The 20,173-nt window shown below is 44.4% G+C and overlaps 1 protein-coding gene across 1 annotated transcript in view; it reads right to left on the reverse strand.

Annotated features, from left to right (window-relative positions):
* Positions 1 to 2,363: 2,363 nt before the first annotated feature.
* Positions 2,364 to 20,173, reverse strand: part of LOC119461368 (AT-rich interactive domain-containing protein 5B) — a 45,574-nt gene continuing 27,764 nt past the window's right edge. The window contains exons 5-6 of the mRNA XM_037722658.2: positions 18,216 to 18,313; positions 2,364 to 2,747 (exon numbers count right to left, since the gene is read on the reverse strand). Of these exons, the coding sequence (XP_037578586.1) occupies positions 2,519 to 2,747; positions 18,216 to 18,313 (327 nt within the window). The 3' untranslated portion in view covers positions 2,364 to 2,518. The remainder of the gene's footprint in view (positions 2,748 to 18,215; positions 18,314 to 20,173) is intronic.

Genomic DNA, 20,173 nt, shown 5'->3' on the forward strand with positions numbered 1-20,173 from the left:
CTCTGCGATGCCATGATCAATTTTACTTACCATACTTGGGTCTGCAGTTGTGCAAGCCACACACAGTAGATGCAAAAATGTCCATTTTAGCTTGTTTGACCTAATTCTAGAAGTAGTTGTGCAAGCCACACACAGTAGATGCAAAAATGTCCATTTTAGCTTGTTTGACCTAATTCTAGAAGTTATTGTACAAATTCTCATGCAGACCTTTTTATGCTTGCATACCTTTTGGACAATTTCACACTTTCATGACAAACTAATTTGGAAAAATTTTGGCAAGGCTATATAGTTTTGTGTGTGTGTGTGTGTGTGTGCATGCATGTGCTGAACATGCCATGCAATTTTCTTAACCGTTTGCTATCTGCGGAAAAGGTTGACATGCTGTGAACCACATTGTCGATAAAAGGTCGTGAATAGTGCTTCCTTAGAAATGGCATCTGCTGTTTATGCAGTGTGCAAACCTGGCGTTCTTGTTTTATCAGTTATCTCTTAGTGGTGTTACTGTTTTAAGCATAATGAGCATGCTTTTATGTGCTGTAATCTGATTCCCAACCAGGTCTTGCAAGTCTCCATAGTCTCTTGTAGCCTCACTGTGCCTTGCTAGTTTTACTGAACTTATATTATAAAGCTTTCTTATAACACTGTACCAGAATACCATACAGTACCAGTAGTTGTGGTCGAGAGTTTGACATAATACCGTCAGGTAAAATCAATGTTAGGAAAGAAGCAGGTCACTCACTATAATCAAATTAAAATGACGTTTTTGAGATCCATACAGATCCCTTGTTCACAAGAGCTGCGTAGGTGGCTTCACATTGTGAACAAGGGATCTATAAAGATCTTGAAATGCCATTTTGTTACGACTATGGCAAGTGACCTGCTTCTTTCCTTTGCCACTAGTTGGGAATGGAACTTGCAGATTGTGCGGTGGTGGTTTTGTCCACTAGGCTGCAAGCTTATTATTGCCATTCTGCATTTAGCAAACAATTTGCTGCTTGCAAGTGCTTGGAGTGTTTCAAAGAGAAAACATCCTAAGCTGCTGGCACAATTCAGATTAGCACTGAAAAAGACAAGCCATGTAGAGGGGTAAAGACAGTGATGACCATATCCCTGCTCTGTTGACACTGAAACATTATAGCTTATACGGAGAACCTGCAAGCAAGGTATGCTGTAGCATGCAACACAAGCACATCAGCGAAAAACTGGGCAGAGCCTTAACCTCTAGGAAGTGGCTGCACACTGCAGACGAGTAGACTTCTGCTCAGCGTGCACACCAGTAACTATGAAGAGTTGTAACATATGCCACGATTTGAAATATATATGTGCATTAACACATTTTATTAACCATTTTAGTGGTGGGATTATTTGTTTTGCTCAATTAGCTCTACCTTTATACTGAGCTACAGCGTTAGAACCACTTTATTGCAGATATAACCCCTCTTCTCATAATGTGACTAAACCTTTCTCTCCCCTCTTCTAATGTCAGCTTCTTCAACCATACTAAACTTCAAATTTTTTGCTTGGCACTTCATAACTCCACCTTGGCACCCTTATTTCATTCTCAAGGATAAAGACACATGATAAACTGGAGTAATATCAATATACGACATATTGCTGAAAGGAGACAAGGCAAGAGAACGAGGGGGAAGCACTGATGATTTCAACAGTGCACTCTGACACAGCAGCGACAGTTTTTTTTCAAGAATGTTACAAGCATTGCATGCCGATTTCAACTAATACTGTGTGAAATTAAGAAAATGGGGGGAAGAAGCACACTTACTTCAGCTATGCTCTACCTCTACTTTTCATAATCAGTCAAGGGAAAAGCTGGTGGATCTTTACTGATGCCACATGGATCAGAGCTCAGTGGGCACTGTGTCCACATGTTCTGGGGACCACGAAAGCCACCCAAAACATGCTGGAACTCTCCTAAAGTATATTCTCGAGACCGAAAGGCAGTTAGTTATAGGGTATAATTTCGTTAGTTGGTTTTATTGCAGACTGCCATGTCACGAACATGAAACATTTTTTAACTGCCTCGGTTAGTTCCTAAAACGTGGGATGTTGCTACAGTCGGACATAACTGGAACCAAGAAACAATGGAAGGCTAAGTTCCGTGACCACTATGTTCATGTTCACTCTCGGCACACCACAAGAAGCATGCTCAACTATATTTTCAATGGTGCCTTAAAACAGGTATAGCATCACCTGCGTTGTTGATCACCATCGCTGCTCACCTTGGGCTGCAAGCCACAACAGTATGCTGGAATTTCATTGCCAGCCGCTCTGCTCCATACCTTTCAGAATTGTAGTGAGAATGGCCTACTATGCCAGTAGCCATTGCATCTGTTACAAAAGGCATATGATGTGCAGAAAAACCATTTATTTAGAAAGCATGGCATATCTGTGCCCCCTGAGGCTTGTTGGGATGTGCCATCGTTGCATCTGTTTTTGTGGCGGTGGGGTGGGACGGGAGGGGAGTGAAGGGGCCTTTAACAGGCGATGTTGCACTGGTAGGCTACCACGCATCTTCAAGGCGGTACACGGAGTAGAGCGGGCTGCCCTGCAGCGCACCACAGTTCTCATCGCCCCGCCGGTGAACACGCAGGTCGAGGCACTGGGGTGGCGTGGGTGCCTCACGTCGCATGCTCAGGTCCAGCACCTGGCAGTCTGAGGGCGCCTCATCCAACCGCCAGCATGGTGGCCGATCCTCGCCACGCAGGTGCAGCTCGAACGGCAGCAGCAGTCTGCATTAAATGCACACTATTTCTGAGCCAAGCCATTTAGGATATTCACTGTAAACGAGTACTGACAACATTTTTGACTTGCTTTTTGTGTGTCTTAAATTAAGGTCTAAACCTTAGAAGAAATACTGACAAGTGTCAGAGTGTCCTAAATAATTTACTATAATGCATGTTTCTATGAACCGGTTTCGGTTCTCAGGAGGGTGATGCATCATGTCGCGATACAATGGCTCACTTTGTTCTTGCAATCACTGCAGCAGCCACAAGAAATACCCGCCGTGGTTGCTCAGTGGCTATGGTGTTGGGCTGCTGAGCACGAGGTCGCGGGATCGAATCCCGGCCACGGCGGCCGCATTTCGATGGGGGCGAAATGCGAAAACACCCGTGTACTTAGATTTAGGTGCACGATAAAGAAACCCAGGTGGTCTAAATTTCCGGAGTCCCCCACTACGGCGTGCCTCATAATCAGAACTGGTTTTGGCACGTAAAACCCCATAATTTAATTTAATTTAGCCACAAGAAATAGATTCAGCACTCTAATGTATCTTTTATTAACACCATCATATCTAGTCTTATCATAGCATGACATCAGCAAATTTTGCTCTGTGCAATGACCTCATGATAATGTCAGTGATGCCACATCTGTCGGTTCAAGACCAACTGTAGTATCAAAATATAAGTACTATTTCCTAACCTACATACCTGCTGTCATCTTTTTCACACGTTCCAAAATGTTTGCCAGTACTCCTTTAACAATGTTATGCCTTTTTCAAGCATCTCATTGTCATGAAAAGGTTAGTTTTCTTTTTAATCATAAAAAGGTGTACAACTTTTAGACAGCAAAATGCAAATTGGGTTTTGAAAACTTCCTAACTTCTGGTTGGTGCTCATTAGAATGCTGGTGTATGCTTGTGAACTATAGCTTGAAGCACAAAATTCTCATACTCTGCAATGGCCTCGTGCTAAGTGACGATAAAATAATTCAAACTTTTGTTTAATTTGAATCTCCAAGTTTCAGTAATCCTTTTCTCAATGTTTCTTCCCACAAGATTCACAAGTAAATGGCCATAAGTGGCATTCAAGTGAAGAAAATGGTTTAATTATGCACAACGAAGCAGAAATCCCAACTGTGCAGCCATGAAAATCATGGACTATAAGTTGTAGCACCTATATAAAGCCAATTATATCTCGGTGCTACCTGCTGAACAGAAAGTTAGAGTAGTACTGACACAAGCTTCTTGCTTCTCGACTCTTATGCTTTACGAATATCTTTTTTTTTTTCACCCCATTATGATGGAGTGAAGCCACGAACAACCCAATGTGATAAAAATTGAAGGGGCCAAGACACAGTCGTCTCAGTTTATCATTGTAATCAAGAATACAGGAGCCAATATGGTTATACACACAAGAAAGACTGGGCTCACAGCACACATTTTAAGTCGACATTTAAATTTGAGAGAAAAACATGCCATTATCAAAAATATAGGGCGTCCCAAGTAGCTGGACAGAACCAAGGTAATCTTGTTTGATGTCACTTGGAGATACTCAGATAATTTCTTGCAATCCGCCTAATTACATAATTAGTCAATTAATCAACTTCTCAAATATTATAGTCACATGAAAAGTGTCAATGAGAAAATTGTAGAGCAACATGAAAAATTCCCGGTACAGCTTTCTGTTGCTCAGTACTTGCTAGGTAAAAGTTTTTTTTTTCCAAGCATGAAAGAAGCCCGCGAATACACGCAAAGTGCCTCGCACGGTCAGTCACGCGGCAATTTTGCATGTATTCGCGAGCTTCTTTTATGCAGCACGTATTGAGCAACAGACAGCTGTATCGGGAGTTTTTCATGCTGCTCTACAATTTTCTCATTGAAACTTTTCACGTGACTCTACTATTTGAGAATTTGATTAATCAATTAAGACTGTAATTAGGCGGATTCCAAAAAAAATAAAAATAATCCGAGTATCTCCAAGCGGCGGCAAACAACATTACCTTGGTTCTGTCCAGCTACGTGGCATTTTCATATTTTAAAAGTTTGGCTCAAGTTACATGGGACACCCAGTATAGGGATGGGATAGAGTGCCTTCCTCTTGCTTCCAGCCTTTGGAGGCAAAGGGAATGGGATACGGGGCTGGCGTGTGCGGGGAGGCTGGGTTTTAGATGTACTCCTCCAGCCTCTCACTCAACACGAAGTCAACAAGAGTACAAAGGATTATTTTGCAGTTGTCAGGCGATTTTGTCAGGTGCATTCATTCAACATAGGTTTTCGGGCATATTGGTGGCGGCAGCATCGACAAAAGGTGATCCCTGTGCGACTTCTGGTTTTAGCACTCCCATAACAAGTGCTCTACAGTTGCTGGTGTGTCCCCATGGCATCGCGGATGCTCACAACCTTGTCTTTGATTATGTTGTACATCACACGTAGACCCTCGAATCCTGTCTGACATGGCTGGCGCAAATGCTGTGCCAGTTCGCAGACGGCATAGTACGGACATTGCATGTCGTCCAAATTCACACAAGAAAGGATAGGGGCCTGGCAGCATTCCTCCCCCAACCGCCATTTTGGCATGGATTGTGTGACGTCAGGAAGTGCAGAGCCACCATTGTGTCGTCTGCAACGAAACTGTCAGAAACAGCTTAAAGCATGGCCTTTGAGATCGGCATCCATTATTCCGAGGATGGTGCTGGGGGTGCATTTCATCTCATCACCAGGGCCATTCCACGCCAAATCAACCAGCGTTTTTTTTACCATCACAGGTACAGTTGAAAAAATTTCCACATGTTTGTTGAAGTTCAAAACTCATTTTCCCCATTTATTTTTCTTCCCAAAAATTTCTAGCATTTTGGCAAAAACTTATTGTTCTTGCCCAGCTCAGAAGGCACCAGCCAACATTTTTTTTTTTTTTTTTTTTGAAAGGGGCATTGTATGATCCAGGCATTCAGGTGGCATGTATTTCGAGCCAATGAAGTGGTTTGACTGCCAACAGGGTAATTTTTTTCAAATATTTGAACACTTCCGAGTGCTTTTGGCACTGGCAGAAGCAAGTAAAATTGCAATGTTAAAATTTTTTTTCTTGCAATGCAGGAAAATATAGAAGGCACACTATAAATATAGAATGGTACCCCAGTTGACATTGTATAGCCGAAAAATATTTGAAGGTTCAGCAGATAGCCTTAAAAAAAAAAACGTCCAACTTTTTCCAAAAAGCTTCATGTTCCAGGTCAAGAAAGTTGGTTTGGTGGTCAGCCCAAAAATATCTGTGATACATCATTACGCAGCCCTACGTGTCTTCTATGCATGTGAGAAGTTACCAAGTTATTTTTAAACATGAAAAATTATTTTTTGAAATGTCCCTATGTGGATTGCGCAGAGGGCATAAATATATGAAGCCTTGCCATCTAGAAAGGAGAGATTGTTTAAATAAAATGAGCCCAAGAAACTATTCAACAAACTGTGACTGGCTGAGCATATGAGCCCAAACAGGGCACGTATGAATTTATAAAATTCATACGTTATGTTAGCATGTTAGGTCATCGAACATTGGTAACACACAACACCAGAAGACTTTGTTCATGCTTGTGCAGACTTTCAGTTGTATTATGAAGGTGTTTTCTACTTACATCGTCTTATGACAGTCGGTGGATTCCAAGGAGTGTCCTGCTCCCTCTATGTTGCACTGTATTGCAGTGCGACATGTCTTTTAAAATGCTTTGAGTGAACGATATAAGCGCTCTTTCTGGATTTACTGGCTACTTAAAAGCAAAGATTTCTTTTTGTAAACTGCATGAAGCATATTTTTTTAAACTCCGCAGGACTCCCTGATGAATTTGACACGCTTTGATATTTCATGTGCTGCTCAGTGGCTATGGTGTTGGGCTGCTGAGCACGAGGTTGCGGGATCGAATCCCGGCCACGGCGGCCGCATTTCGATGGGGGCGAAATGCGAAAACACCCGTGTACTTAGATTTAGGTGCACGTTAAAGAACCCCAGGTGGTCCAAATTTCCGGAGTCCCCCACTACGGCGTGCCTCATAATCAGAACTGGTTTTGGCACGTAAAACCCCATAATTTAATATTTCATGTGCAGTTGCTGTATGGTTCACCTGGCACATACTAAGCACAAGCCGCATTGCGTTAGAGCGTGCATCTCTCTGGCAATAAAACAAGGACCATGACACTGTTCCTCTGTCATCTGCATTGCAGACGAAGCCAGCTTTGTCGTCTGCATCCCCGGCTGGCAGACAAGCTTGGGAGCATGTCAGAGAAAAGCCAGTGCTGACACAAAAATTCAAAAAATAATTTTTCACATTTAAAAATTAATACCTTTTCATAACTTCTCGCATACATAGCACACATGTAGAGCTATCTAATGATGTTTCACATATATTTTAGGCCGACCACCAAAGCTACTTTTCTGACCTTGAACACGAAGCCTTCTGGGATTTCGTGCCTTTTGCGAAAAAAAAAAAAAAAAAAACTGGCAATTTCTGCCTTTATTGTTTTGCCATACACACAATTTGAATGACTGGATCATACAATGTGCCTTTGAAAAAAAAAATGTTGATTGATGCCTTCTAGCTCAGCTGGGCAGGAAAAGTAAGTTGTTGTCAAAATGGTACAAAATGTTTTGAAAAAATAAACATGGAGAATGAGTTTTGAACTTCAACAAACATGTGGAAATCTTTTCAGCTATATCTGTGATGTTAGAAAAAACGCTGATTGATTTGGCATAGAATGACCCACCAGTTAGTGCTGCCAGACTGCTACATGTTCAACTGCGATATAAAAAAAAAATTTCTAACAAATTTTCTAGCACACTGAATGCTCTCAAATTTCGCCACCTTACTGTGGAACCACATACAGTTTAACATAGGATGCATCATTCAAGCTTGAAAACTTGGCATCTTCGCCCCTTTAATGACAAAATCTTTAATTGTGATCAGTCAGTCCTAACTTTGTTAAAAGCCAAACACCAAAAAATTATTAGATTTGGGTGTTGCACAGTGGCGAGCATAGCTGATAATCAATGTGGGCTCATAAACCAGTGATGTCAGGAAATGAGCCAGTTCAGTTTCCAGTTGCAGAATTCAACTGCTCACCACTTATGTGCTGCAGCATATTGTTGCAGACTGAATCATGGTCGTCCTCATATCTGTCGAGTGAGGATGATGATTTTCTGCAATCCAAAACTGCCACTTATGGACATAAACCGTTTCGTAGGTTGGAGAGTGAAACCACTACAAGCAGCAATGGGGGAGAACATGATAAAGCATGGATTGACTATGCTGGATGATGAAGCTGGAGTGCACGCTCACATGCTCCAGCCTAGCCGTGAAATGTGGTGCAAACCGGCCCTGCACGGATAGTAGGCAAATCCAGATGGCACAGTGTGTGAGCGCTCCATACGAAGCTCAATACAAAGCACGTCTAGTCAGCAGTGGCCAGGAGTGAGCGTGCACTGGCACGTGTCCCTTATAGATGCTAACCGCCATTCATTGTGAGGCGCAGCAGGCATAGCGTACATGTGGTCTGGGCTTAAGAATCGTGTAGTTCGTGGCTAGCTGAGTTTTCCATACTAATCGAAATTAGTGAGACCCGATGGCTACGACACTCCCCGATAAGCAGTGTGGCCAAAGTTTTCTTCCTACGTAGACACGTGCAGCCAAGCATGAGCAGACAATAATCGGCTAATGCTTCTTGATTGTTATCAGCTATTGGTCAACAGCAGCTGTGTATGGGAATCTGCTATATGACAAAACATGGCAGCTGCCGGCAGCCCTGAAATGGGTGAGGACAAGGTTTCTGTTAAAGAAAGAATATATGAGAAAAAGGTGACTTCACACTCCGCTTGTGAGCCCCATTTGGCTGGGATGTTCACAGCAGCGTATGCTATCTACAGAATGTGTTTTTTCACCAAGCTCAAGGAGTGGGTCAGGACCCCTTTAGGGCACTCCTTAGAAGATGTTTCCAATGTTTTCTTTTCTAGACGATCCCAATGTTTTCTTTTTCTTAAACGACTGTATAAATACCAATAGGCTATTGTCATTACAACTGATATAAATTAATTGTGATTATTGGCATTGAGCTGATTTGAAAGAAGAGATAACAGCATAAGAAAGTTCTTTAAAATTTAAAGTTTTCTAGACATCTACTAATGTGGCATTAACACCAACAGGAGGCTTCCAAGAAGTATACATCCGAATAATGTTTAAACTGATACTTCTGTGAAACGTTTTAATTATCTTTCAGGAAAGCATTACAGACATTCTTTAGCTCCTTTTGTGTTATGCGGGTTAGTACATGTGCCCTGTTCCACTTGGACTTGTCTCATCTCCGACACTATGGACTAGTGCTCCAGACTGGTAGTAAGTGGTTCGTATGGACAAGGAAAGGTTGACGCTATCTTCTGCAGCCCTTGAGGGAGCACGGCTCAGCGCCAAGACTGGTTTCAAGGAATGCACTCCACCCTCTTTCCTGTGCAGCACAACAACAACTCAATTTTCGTTCGTCACTCAGTTTGGCTTCCGCTTCCGACGATGCTCGACACAACAAAGAAGCTTTTAACTGTCCTTGGCTGTCTACGCCTTATGGACTACCATGGGTCACACTTATGTCCATGCGCAACGACACCTGCGGACATACAAGTGGTGATGCGGAAGCGAAATTTGACGTGCGCTACACAATGCTTTTGGCAAGCCATGGCTACGCACTGGCTTCCAAGCCAGCTACCAATTTTAACCTCTTAAGGGCTCATTTAACAAAAAAAAATATGTTCCAAAATTGCAAAATTTTTATGACGCAAAATGCTTCAGTAATATGTTCAAAACAAAAAAATATTTGCGAAAACTTTTTTTCGGCAGATTATAATGTTTTATTAGCCATTCCTCGCTCCATCATGTATTACCCGATAATACATGGGGCATTTGAGGTGTATTCTGAAATAAATTTCTGCAACTCCAGAAAGTAAGGGTTGTAATTGAATTGCTGCGTAGAAGATGCACTATTCCTTGATAGTTCGAATTTTCGATGGTCACGTTGTCAACAAAGCGCGACATTCTCATGATGAGTTGGAACCAGTTTCTGGGCATTATCTCGCCAAAAGCAGGAGTCTCAATCAGCCGGTTTCTCGACCAGTACATCCTTTCATTTGGTTTCTGTACAATTCCCTGCAGCAACAAGAGGCTAAGAGAAACACAAAGTTTTTCTCGCGTAAGTGCACACCATTTTTGGAAGCGAAAATGTTGGCTCAGTTTACTCGAATTCAATAGCTGAGAGGTGTACCGGTTTGTCTCAACTACGGTAACATCAATCAATTCATCATCAAAGTAAGCCTCAAAAAGCTCAAATGGTTGAGGGGGAGAGCTCATTATGATCGTCACTCCCGGAGATCCCTTGAATTCAAACAGTGGAGGTCTGGCTGGGATGCTGTCGGGGTCTATCCTGTACCATTCGTGGGCGCTGGTCATCGTATCATCACTGCTTTCTTCCGCTTCAGAGTCGCTGTCCGTAAAAACGTCATCACTATCTTCACTTAAAGAATCAAACATGATAACCACATCCTCATCACTCGCGCTTTCATCATCTGAGGGAGAAAGATTTCCCACGCGAGTATGCCGCGCGGATATGGCCATGTTTGTTTATAACGTGCGAGAAACAGAAGGCATGCATTCCGCCAACTATTGCACAAACGCTCATTCAACAAATGCGCCAATTACGGAAACCATTCTGCCCTCTATGTTGTAAATAAAAAAGCACCATTTGTCGAGCTGGGCTCGTCAAAAACCTCTATTACGCGCGGGATACACAAGGCGCACATTCCGCCAACTATAGTGCACAAACGCTCATTCAACAAAAGCGCCAAAGACAGAACCCATGCTGCCATCTATGTTGCAAATAGAAAAGCACCATTTGACGAGCTGGGCTCGTCAAAAGCCTCTTGGAACATTGCGGAAGACCCATGACGACCACAGGTCGTCATAAGCAAAAAAGTGGCGACTGCTCATGACGAGCTTCGGTCGTCATAAGCCCTTAAGGGGTTAACGGTTCATCTTGGACATCATGGTTCGGACGGCTTTAGTTTTACTTTGAAGCTAACAAGATCACAGATCCAGCTTTAAAGAGAGCCAACCTGCTAACACTGTGCGGGGAGCAGACCTACGACGACATCGTATCGGCACTCCAGAAACACTACAACCCCCGACCACCAGAAGTCAACAGCTAAGCTCGTTTTCAAAGTCGGGACCAACTTGATGGCGAAACAGTAGCTGCCTACGTAGCAGCTATCAAGAAGCTTGCCGCCGACTGCAATTTTGAGACGCTGACCTCGAGCACATCAGCTAATGAGCAAGACGGAGGCACGGCTTCCTCATCTGCTAACACCACTATACTCCTCTTGGACAATATGTTGCACGACAAATTTGTGTGTAGACTGCGTGACGAAGGCCTGCAGCAGTGCCTGTTCGCAGAGACAGGTCTAAGTTACCTTCACCAGAGCATACGCCATCGCCGTACGAGCAGAGTGCCGGTCACCAGCAGAGGGTGTTCAATAGTCAGCAGGTATGCAACTACACTACTAAGGCAAAAGCAAGTACAAAGGCACAGCCCTGTTGGTGATGCGACGGCCAGCATGATCCACGGGGATGTCGGTTCCAGACAGAAATTTGCAAATTTTGCTAAATGTGGACGCACTGAACATGGACACACTGCAAAAGCATGTATTACAAAGTGCAAGCAGCTCCAATTGCAGACCACGCCCCACCGGAATCACAACATCGACGCCCCAGAGTGCCAGACACAGAATGGTACGATCATGACATCAGCAACATCATCAGCACTTAATGACTTGACCAGTGTGGTGAACCTCGACACAAAACTGAAGGTTTTTACAGAAATAACTGTACAACGGACAGCTAACTAAGTCTGAGGTGGACTCTAGAGCGGCATGCACGCTCCTCAGTGAGGACACCTTTCGTGCTACCTGGCACGACAATGCGACAGCTCTCCAGCAAGACGGCACGCAGCTGAGAACTTGGTCCGGACATTCCCTGTTGCTACTGGGCTGTGCCAATGTGGTCGTCTACTACAACAGTCAGACCCATCAGCTGCCCTTGCTAGGAGTGCAAGGCTCTGGATCAAGTCTGCTATGCAGAAACCGATACAGCTACAAGATACGACGCAGTCTTCTCAGAAGAAATTTCTGGAAACAATGGACCTCCCATCACACCTGGAAGCTGCGGCAAGATGCAGCACCTAATTTATGAAGGCCAGGTTGGTACCTTTCATCCTGTGAACATCAGTAAAAAAAGGAGCTTGATTGGCTGTGGGAACAAGGCATCATCGAGCTGACACAACATTCAGAATAGGCTACACCACTTGTTGTTGTCCGGAAGAAAAACAAAGACGTACGTCTCGGCGGAGACTACCGGAGTACTGTCAATCTAGCAACAAAACATCCTCGTACTCGCTGCTGATAACAGAAGTATTCAGCACGCTTAGTCGTGGAAAAATCTTCAATACCTTGGGCTTGGCCCAAGCGTACCAGTAGTTGAAGAAGAGCGAAAGAACATCGGAATTGCTCACTACCAGCACCATCAAAGGCCTCTACAAGGTCAACAGACTGCCACTTGGCATAGCTGCAGCACCAGCAATCTTCTAGAAATTCATGAAGTCAACACTAACTGGAATTCCGGTTGTTTGCGTCTATCGTGATGATGTTATCATCAGTGCCGCCTCCGGTGAAAAGCACGCAGCAAGCTTAGAGCTCGTTCTTGAGAAGCTAGCAAGCGCTAACTTGTGCATCAGCAGGGGAATTTACAAAAACTGTAACAAAAAGGACCTGAAAGTAACTGAGATGTGGCAAGAACTGTTTTTAAATAAAAATAAGGAAACAAAATTTATGCAAACAGACCAATAATCAAGGCACTTAACACTGACACGTTCAATGTGCAAAATATGTCACAGTGAAATTTTAAACAGTATCAAAGGTCATGGCAAGCACTTGTTGGTGCATCAAAAATTATCCCTCAGCTTTGTGCTATGGTGCACTAGTTCCTTATGTTAATTCTAACCAAAACAGGTGCAGTGAGCAGGTTATTATAAAAGGAACTCTTCCAAAGGCATCCTTTTAGAGATGGCCCATGTCACATCTAAATATGGATTACCCTTTCAGGCACAAATTATGATGCACTGCCTATAAATGTGTCAAATTCACACTTCATTTCGTGGGGCTTGAAGCTCCACTACAAGAAAGACAATGTGCTAGGATGGTGCTTTGTGCATTTTCTGATGAGTCATCATAATTACAGAGTAATTAATTATCAATTTTATTGTGCAGTCAGTAAATGCACTGTTCTTACTTTTTAAAAATGCACAGGCTTGAAGCCCATGTACAATTCCATTATTGACTGCATACAATATGAGTAGCATACACGTGCAGTAGGGTTGTTCGTTTTAGGGTTTTATATTTTTTTTTTAATTCAGGGGTAAAAATCGGGTGCTATTTTTCAAGCTGATAATCAGGGAGAAATGGAGTTTTTGTGGAATAATTTTGAAAGTCGGGATTTTTCGGGTTAAATTTACAAATGTACTATGTAATAAATTGCGTAATATCAAGAGCTCCTTAACGCTAATGCGTTAAAACTAGGGATCTGTTTCAAGCTGGTAATCGGGGGACATTAGGGCAGAATTTTCTAGCAAATATGCCGAAGTTCAGCATTAGTTCAGAAATTATTAAGTGATAATGACAGTAAAGAGCATCGATAACTTCTAGGAAATCAAACGTTTTGTTCATGAAAAGCTGGTCATCGATTTTTTACGCATCCTTGTTAACATACAGTATCACCTGGCTGCGCAACATGTCGGTCTCCATCCGAGACCTGTTCGATCTTTGAACATATATAAGCTGAGAGAAAGGTCTCTCAACATCACAGCTTCCATTAGTTAGGCACAACTATGTCAGTGCTATTGAAGAGGAGCCTACTGTTCCTTTTCTTCAGCCGGCCTCCGTAGAATGTCACGGTGAGTTATTAACTCACGAGTTAGGCGCGCTCGATGGACGGTTGGTTGAGAGCCGTGTAGCATCCATATTGCTGCACAGAGCTTGTGAAATGAAGTCTATAGGTCACTGGAGTTCACTCGAGGCCAACAGGATCTAACTTCGTTGTCCTGAGGCAGGGTAGCTAGCGCGTATGCACTGCAAACTCCGTGCAGCATAAAAAAGAATGGTTGGTATGTGGTTTTTGAATTCAGGGAGGAAATCGGGTTTAACCCGGTTCTCCTGAAACATGTTCAGGTTGTAGAAAACGAACAACCCTAAATATGAGCGAAGAAAATTTTTTCTATATTCCTGACGGAACACGGCACTTCAAACGTCCCGTCATACACGGCAGTACCTTCAGCAAAGTGGTCTGTAGCAGTAAGGAGCACATTGGAAGTGAAACGAAGGCACATTGCTATTCATCTGCAACTCAATGTCAGCTGTTTTTTTTTGCCACCACTCGACAGAACTGGCAAAAACAAGGCGCATCTACAAATGTGGACACGGCACCTGCAGGGGTTAACTTGCAGAGTTAAACCCTCTAGTCTCACTCTTGAATGTTGCTTCTTTGGTGGCGTTTCTTTTACATTTACATCAGTCACTCCATGCACAGCAGTCAAGAAACACATGAGCTAAAAAAGATTACTCGAAGTAGCTGAGCACAAGGTGCCAGGCATGTATGTGTAAGGGTATTGTAAACACCAGAAAAATAGCAGTAATAGCCACTTGCATGTGAATGCTCAATACTGTTAACTGTTAACAAAGGTGTTAAGTGTGAAAGCTTGGAGGCAAATGTACAGAAAAATCTAACTTTCCGTCTATCTTTTAAAAAAGCATATGGCATTGTGGTTGCTACTAAAATTTTCAATCAACAGTCATGAACTAAGTTGGGACTCATGACTACAGTTCCTTTGTTTAGCTTAGGCACCAGTTTAACTGATATATTTGTTAAAATTTTATGCACGTTTTCATTGTGAAGTTCAAATGGTCACAATTCTTCCATACAAGTTCACATAAGAGTACCGTAAAATTCCGAGCAAGCGCCCCCCCTCAAGCAAGTCGAAATTACTGGCAAATTTAGGGGGGCGCTATCCCGGAACGGCACCGAAATTCAAGATGGCAACGACAACATTTTCCCGCAAAAAAAAAAAAAAATGCGCAGTGGAAGTGGCATTAAAATTTAATTGAACATGAACTTTATTAAGCCAAAGATTTGTTAGTGGTGTTTAACACTCTCAAAACCACCGAAAAAACTACAGAAAGAGCGCATCGACGCTGCACCGATGCGTCGCCGCGACTGGCGACACGAACATTTGTTATGCAGCTTCTATTCCAGACAAAATTATGTCTGCTAGAGTAAAGTGACGCGTAATGTTCACTTTATTAAAAACCATGTCCACGGCGAAACGTTTAGCACTAATGAGAGTTCCGATACAAGTCAAGCTCAGCTGCAGTGCACGACTACCAACGGCGGACAGCGAACCATGGCTCGGCCATACTTGCATCGCAGCTGGTGGCGCCGCAAATATCACCACGTTTTCTTCATCGTGTGACATTATTGCGAGGAGAGGGTAATGCGGCAACGACGGTAACAAAACATTGCTGCTTGGGAGCGACGGCGCTTCAGTCGGCGGTTCATTCTGAAGCGCCGTCTGCTACAGATTCGAAGTGAACTGGAAAAGGCCTAGCGACGATATCGGTGGCGAGTGATTAGCAGCGGTGAAGCGGCTGGCGACGCCAGAGCGTAGCTCTGTCGCCGAGTGGTCACGTCGCTGTGCCGCAGGGAAATCCTCTGTGCCACGTGAGAGGCAGATCTCTCCGTCGGCCGGCGGTCCGTGAACTACAGACCGCCAGCCGCAGTTAGCCCCGATGTGCATGTGTGCCCACTGGGGCGCCCGAGTGCGACCATGATTCGATGAAATGGCTTATCGGGGCACCCCATAAATGGCTTATCGGGGGGGTTTCCCGGAACGGCGCGGAAATTCGGAATTAGCAGTGAAGTTAGGAGGGCGCTCTTGCACGGGTGGGGGCGCTTGCACGTAATTTTTTGGTATTTGTACTCCTTTCGAAGCAAGTGGACAGGCTAATTACTCATGAGATAACTTAGCCACAAATGAATACCGGTTACAGTGCGGTTGCCTGGGAGTACGGAAGTCAGCGGAGACGGCGAACGCTCCCCTCAAACGGGCGCCTCAAGGAGTGCTCGAGGAAGAAAGAGACGAAGTGGAGGAGAAGGGCACGTGGTGCGAACGAACAGCCAGTGAGGCTGAAACCAGAATCTTGAGTGCGAGTCGTGAAAAATCACGGCGCGGATAGCGAGCGAGGGCCACGAAACTGCCAATGCCGGCCAACGCTCGCTTCGCGATAACGGCAGTAAACGAAACTTCAGGGAGCGGGCGGCGCCGGCACATCATGGCAAAGGGCGCACGCGGAGACCGTAGAATGTGAGGGAGGAGGGCGGCAGGGAAGCGGATTTCCCCTCGGCAACTCCGCTGCTTTGGCTCCCCTCGCCCTCCCTCGTAGCTCCCTCACTTTCGACTGTCACCGTGCGCGCCCGCCGCCGTGCAGGCACCGCCGCCGCTTCAGCCAGCCCGGCGCCAGCTCCCTGAAGTTTCGTTTTCTGCCGTTATCGGGAAGCGGGCGTTTGCCGGCGTGGGCAGTTTCGTTGGCCGGCCTGGGACAGTGCCGCTGCTTCCCTCTGCTACAGTGGCTACCTCTGCGCCGTAGCCGCAGTGTGCAAGGTCAACACGTGACTAGAAAATAGAGGAAGCATAAAGAAGAAAGAAGGGTTCACAGCCATTTTCTACGCGTGGCTACGGTAGCGTGGCTGAGACGTCGGCACGTACACGCATGTTCCGGCGCAACGCAGAATCGGCGACCTTGCCATTTGAGAGAGGGTGAAATTTGTTTTTTCGCATTTCTTTTTTCATTGTTTTTCTTTTCTTTCTTTTCTTTTTTTTTTTTTTTTTTTTCGCGCGCGACATTGAGGGGTCTCTCCTAAGCTTTGCCGGCGCGACATTGAGGGGTCTCTCCTAAGCTTTGCCGGTCTCTCTTAAGCAATGCCGGTCGGAGGCGCCGCCGCGTGATTTGGTTCGAATTAACGAGATTCGACTGTAAATTGAATGCAAACGTTCTAGCCGCATTCCTCGACTGTCGCATACGCGTGGCGGCTCGGTGCACATGTTTTACATATGTGCGGACCTTGAAAATTGTTGCTTTGGTTATAGTGCGGTACCGCTTATAGTGTGGATATTCGCAACTCCGGCGACTTACGTTGTAAGCGGTCTACACTGTATACAAAGTTTTTTGCAAATGGAAGAAATCAAGACAACACGCAGGCACTAAATCTGTTTAATCCCACTGTCTTTTTCCACCTTCATTGGCTGACAGATTCAAACACGATTCAGCACATGTGAGCAAGTGCCCATTTGCACTCATTTCTGTCTCTTCATACTCTACCTTTGCAGGCAGTGAGCAGTATCAATGTCAGCCATTTTATTGTAAGTCTTTTTTTTTCTTTAAATCTTGTTCTTGAAGCTCTTGTTCCCTTTCTTTTCCTTCATTGCATCATGTGGTTGATAACAGTGGTGCAATGAAGAACAGAGAAATGAGCATATGTATGTTCGATCGCAATTTTTGGCGCAAGTCCGAAAAATCAGTCAGCAACTTCCATATTTGCTACCAGAATATAATTTTGAGGAACGTGCAAACAAAAATGTGCTTCACTGTAACTGATATTGTCTCGGATCCGGCAATTTCGATTTCGTTACAGTTAGAAAATACTCCATTGAAATAAAGCATGTCCAACCAAATGTTATACAGTGGAACCTCGTTGATACGATTCTGCGTAATACGTTTTTCAGGATGATACGTTTTTTTTTTTTCCCATTTCCCGGCCAACGAGCAATGTATTTTCATGCGGTTGATACGATCGCGTTTTCACCTGAAATTGGATGATACAACTGCAAACTGGTACTTCTGAAATTCGTAGCTTTGTATTCAAGTGTACTAGATTACATTCCAACGACCCACGCACGTGTTAAGGGTCGGCGACATTAGCGGACAAACGCGCGCTGCGCACCGGCGGCAGAAAGACACACGCCACAAAAGCTGCCGCAAAGCAGGTTTTTCATGCCATGTGAGGGATTAGTCCTGGACCGATTTAAATTGCCGCACGTCCCGGCTGCAAACGAATTGCGAACGAAGCAGACCAATGAGAGTTGCTCCCTTCAGTGATGTACGCGTGGGCACGGCCGGTCTGGAGGCACACGCTCGCTCTTTAAAGAAGGAAGGGAGCACGCACTCGAATCAACGAGGTTCCACTGTATTTGTTTTGTTATACCAGATAATTTTTTTTAACTGTGTTCGTTACATCAAGGTTCAACTGTACATAGATTAAGGCATTTTATTTTAAATAAACAATGAGCCACATACCTTTCATAATGACGACGGGTACAGGTCGCTGCACTTGTGCTGCTTGGGTCACCCCCCAGTTGGTCGTAGACTTGCTTCCACTGCTTGCGCCCCGTTATCTGTGGCAATGCAAGATAAAAACGAAATAGCCACCATACCATTCAGTGTATCATATGCGATGATCAAACAACAGCAACAAGGTTTTTTTTAAAAGAAATGTGACCAGATTACACCAGAGAAGACATGATGCAGGATGCATGAAGACAGGATGCATCTAATTTAAAATGTATTCAATATCATCTTTATGTTGGAGGTTCAGACAAAAGGCCTGTGCGTGACATATTCTTGATATAAGCGCAAATAAGACAGGGACAGTGGCGGAAGAAGACAGGACGAGCGCTATTTGCACAGAATATTCTTGATACTTCCTGGTAGTTGTTGACTGCCGAGTACCAACACCTTTCCTTGGTCCCTTGTTGGCTTGTCCTTCTTCGGCAACGAGAGACGTGCATGAGCCCAAAGGAATTCCGTGGTCTGCTCCGCGATCCTAGTCCATTCCCGGTACCGTCTTCGTTGCCCATCCACAGAAGGGTCTCTCCCGCATAATATTAGTAGCTTGTCCCTGAAGAAACGCACTTGTCACCAGAGTTCCGAGTTCAGTATACGGCACATTCTTCGGGAGTGTCCTGTTGAAGGCTTCAAGATTCCAAACAATACCTCGACAGTGTTGGTACTCGGCAGTCAACAACTACCAGGAAGTATCAAGAATATTCTGCGCAAAATAGCACTCGTCCTGTCTTCTTCCGCCACCGTCCGTGTCTTCTTCGCGCTTAAATCGAGAATATGTTACCGTACCAACTCGCCCAACTATCCATTCTTATGCCTGTGCGTGAACCTGACTGATGGTCTGCACCCAATGTAGAAACTTGGTCTTTGGCTCATGCTTTGCATTATTCTTAATACTCCTACTGCTTTAAAGGGCCCCTCACCAGGTCACATAGCAAATTTTCGTTATACGCTGGAAGTTGTTATGTGCCCTCAAATGAGCATTTTACCACAATAATTTTTCAAATTGGTTCATTAATAGCCGAGATAGAAATATTTCAGTGTCGCGAACCCATGATTTCAGAAGGCAAGTGCCACTCCCAAGAGAGACACTCTCTCCACTTGCCCCGTCTAGCCTCCAGAAGCGAAATGCCTTCCCTGCGTTCTTCATGCCGGAGCCGGAGAATCGCGTGATGCAAAGTCGAGGACCCCACCTCTTATCTTTTTTTTCTTCTTCTTCTTCTTGCTATCTTTCTCACTATTTTGCTGCGCGGCACAGTTCAAGTGACGGCCTCGAGCGCGAGCTGATGTGTTCGTCTTGCTTCGCGCAGCGCATGATTTTGTGCACTGTGCACAAGAACACCGGACTAGCGGTATAAGTCAGCGCTGCACGAACACTGAGGCAGACGCAACCGGATCACAGAGCATGATCACGTGCTGGAACACAGTAAAAAATGACATAGTTTCATTGTCAGCGTGCGCGACTGCACGACGTGGGAACAAGCAGACGAAATGGAAGTACATCTCTCTTGCTGCAGTGCGAAGTAAAGCAAAAACATGCAGACATTCAGTTTGTGTGTTTTATTATTTCTCTAAACTTCAATTTGTCTATTGAAGCAACAGATTACACAAATAACAGATGCTGCCTTGAATAATACTCGGCGTGTCACTATCAGCGACGTCACAGCATATACGAGGGTTGTCCGTAAAATAAGGTTCCCAATGATTTTTCACAATGAAAAACATGTTTATTGGCAGTGAATAACACATTTTTGGAAAGCTTAGACTCTCCCCTGTATTTCGGCATAATTGCTGTTGAGATCAATGCATTTTTGCATGTGGTGTGCCATCTTCTTTATGCCTGAACCGTAGAACTCTCCCGCCGAGCCGTGAAGGTAGCTTACAACCTATTCTTTCAGCTCCTCTCTGGTTCT

This window comes from Dermacentor silvarum, chromosome 1, assembly GCF_013339745.2.
Source record: "Dermacentor silvarum isolate Dsil-2018 chromosome 1, BIME_Dsil_1.4, whole genome shotgun sequence".
In the NCBI taxonomy this organism is placed as follows: Eukaryota; Metazoa; Arthropoda; class Arachnida; order Ixodida; family Ixodidae; genus Dermacentor; species Dermacentor silvarum.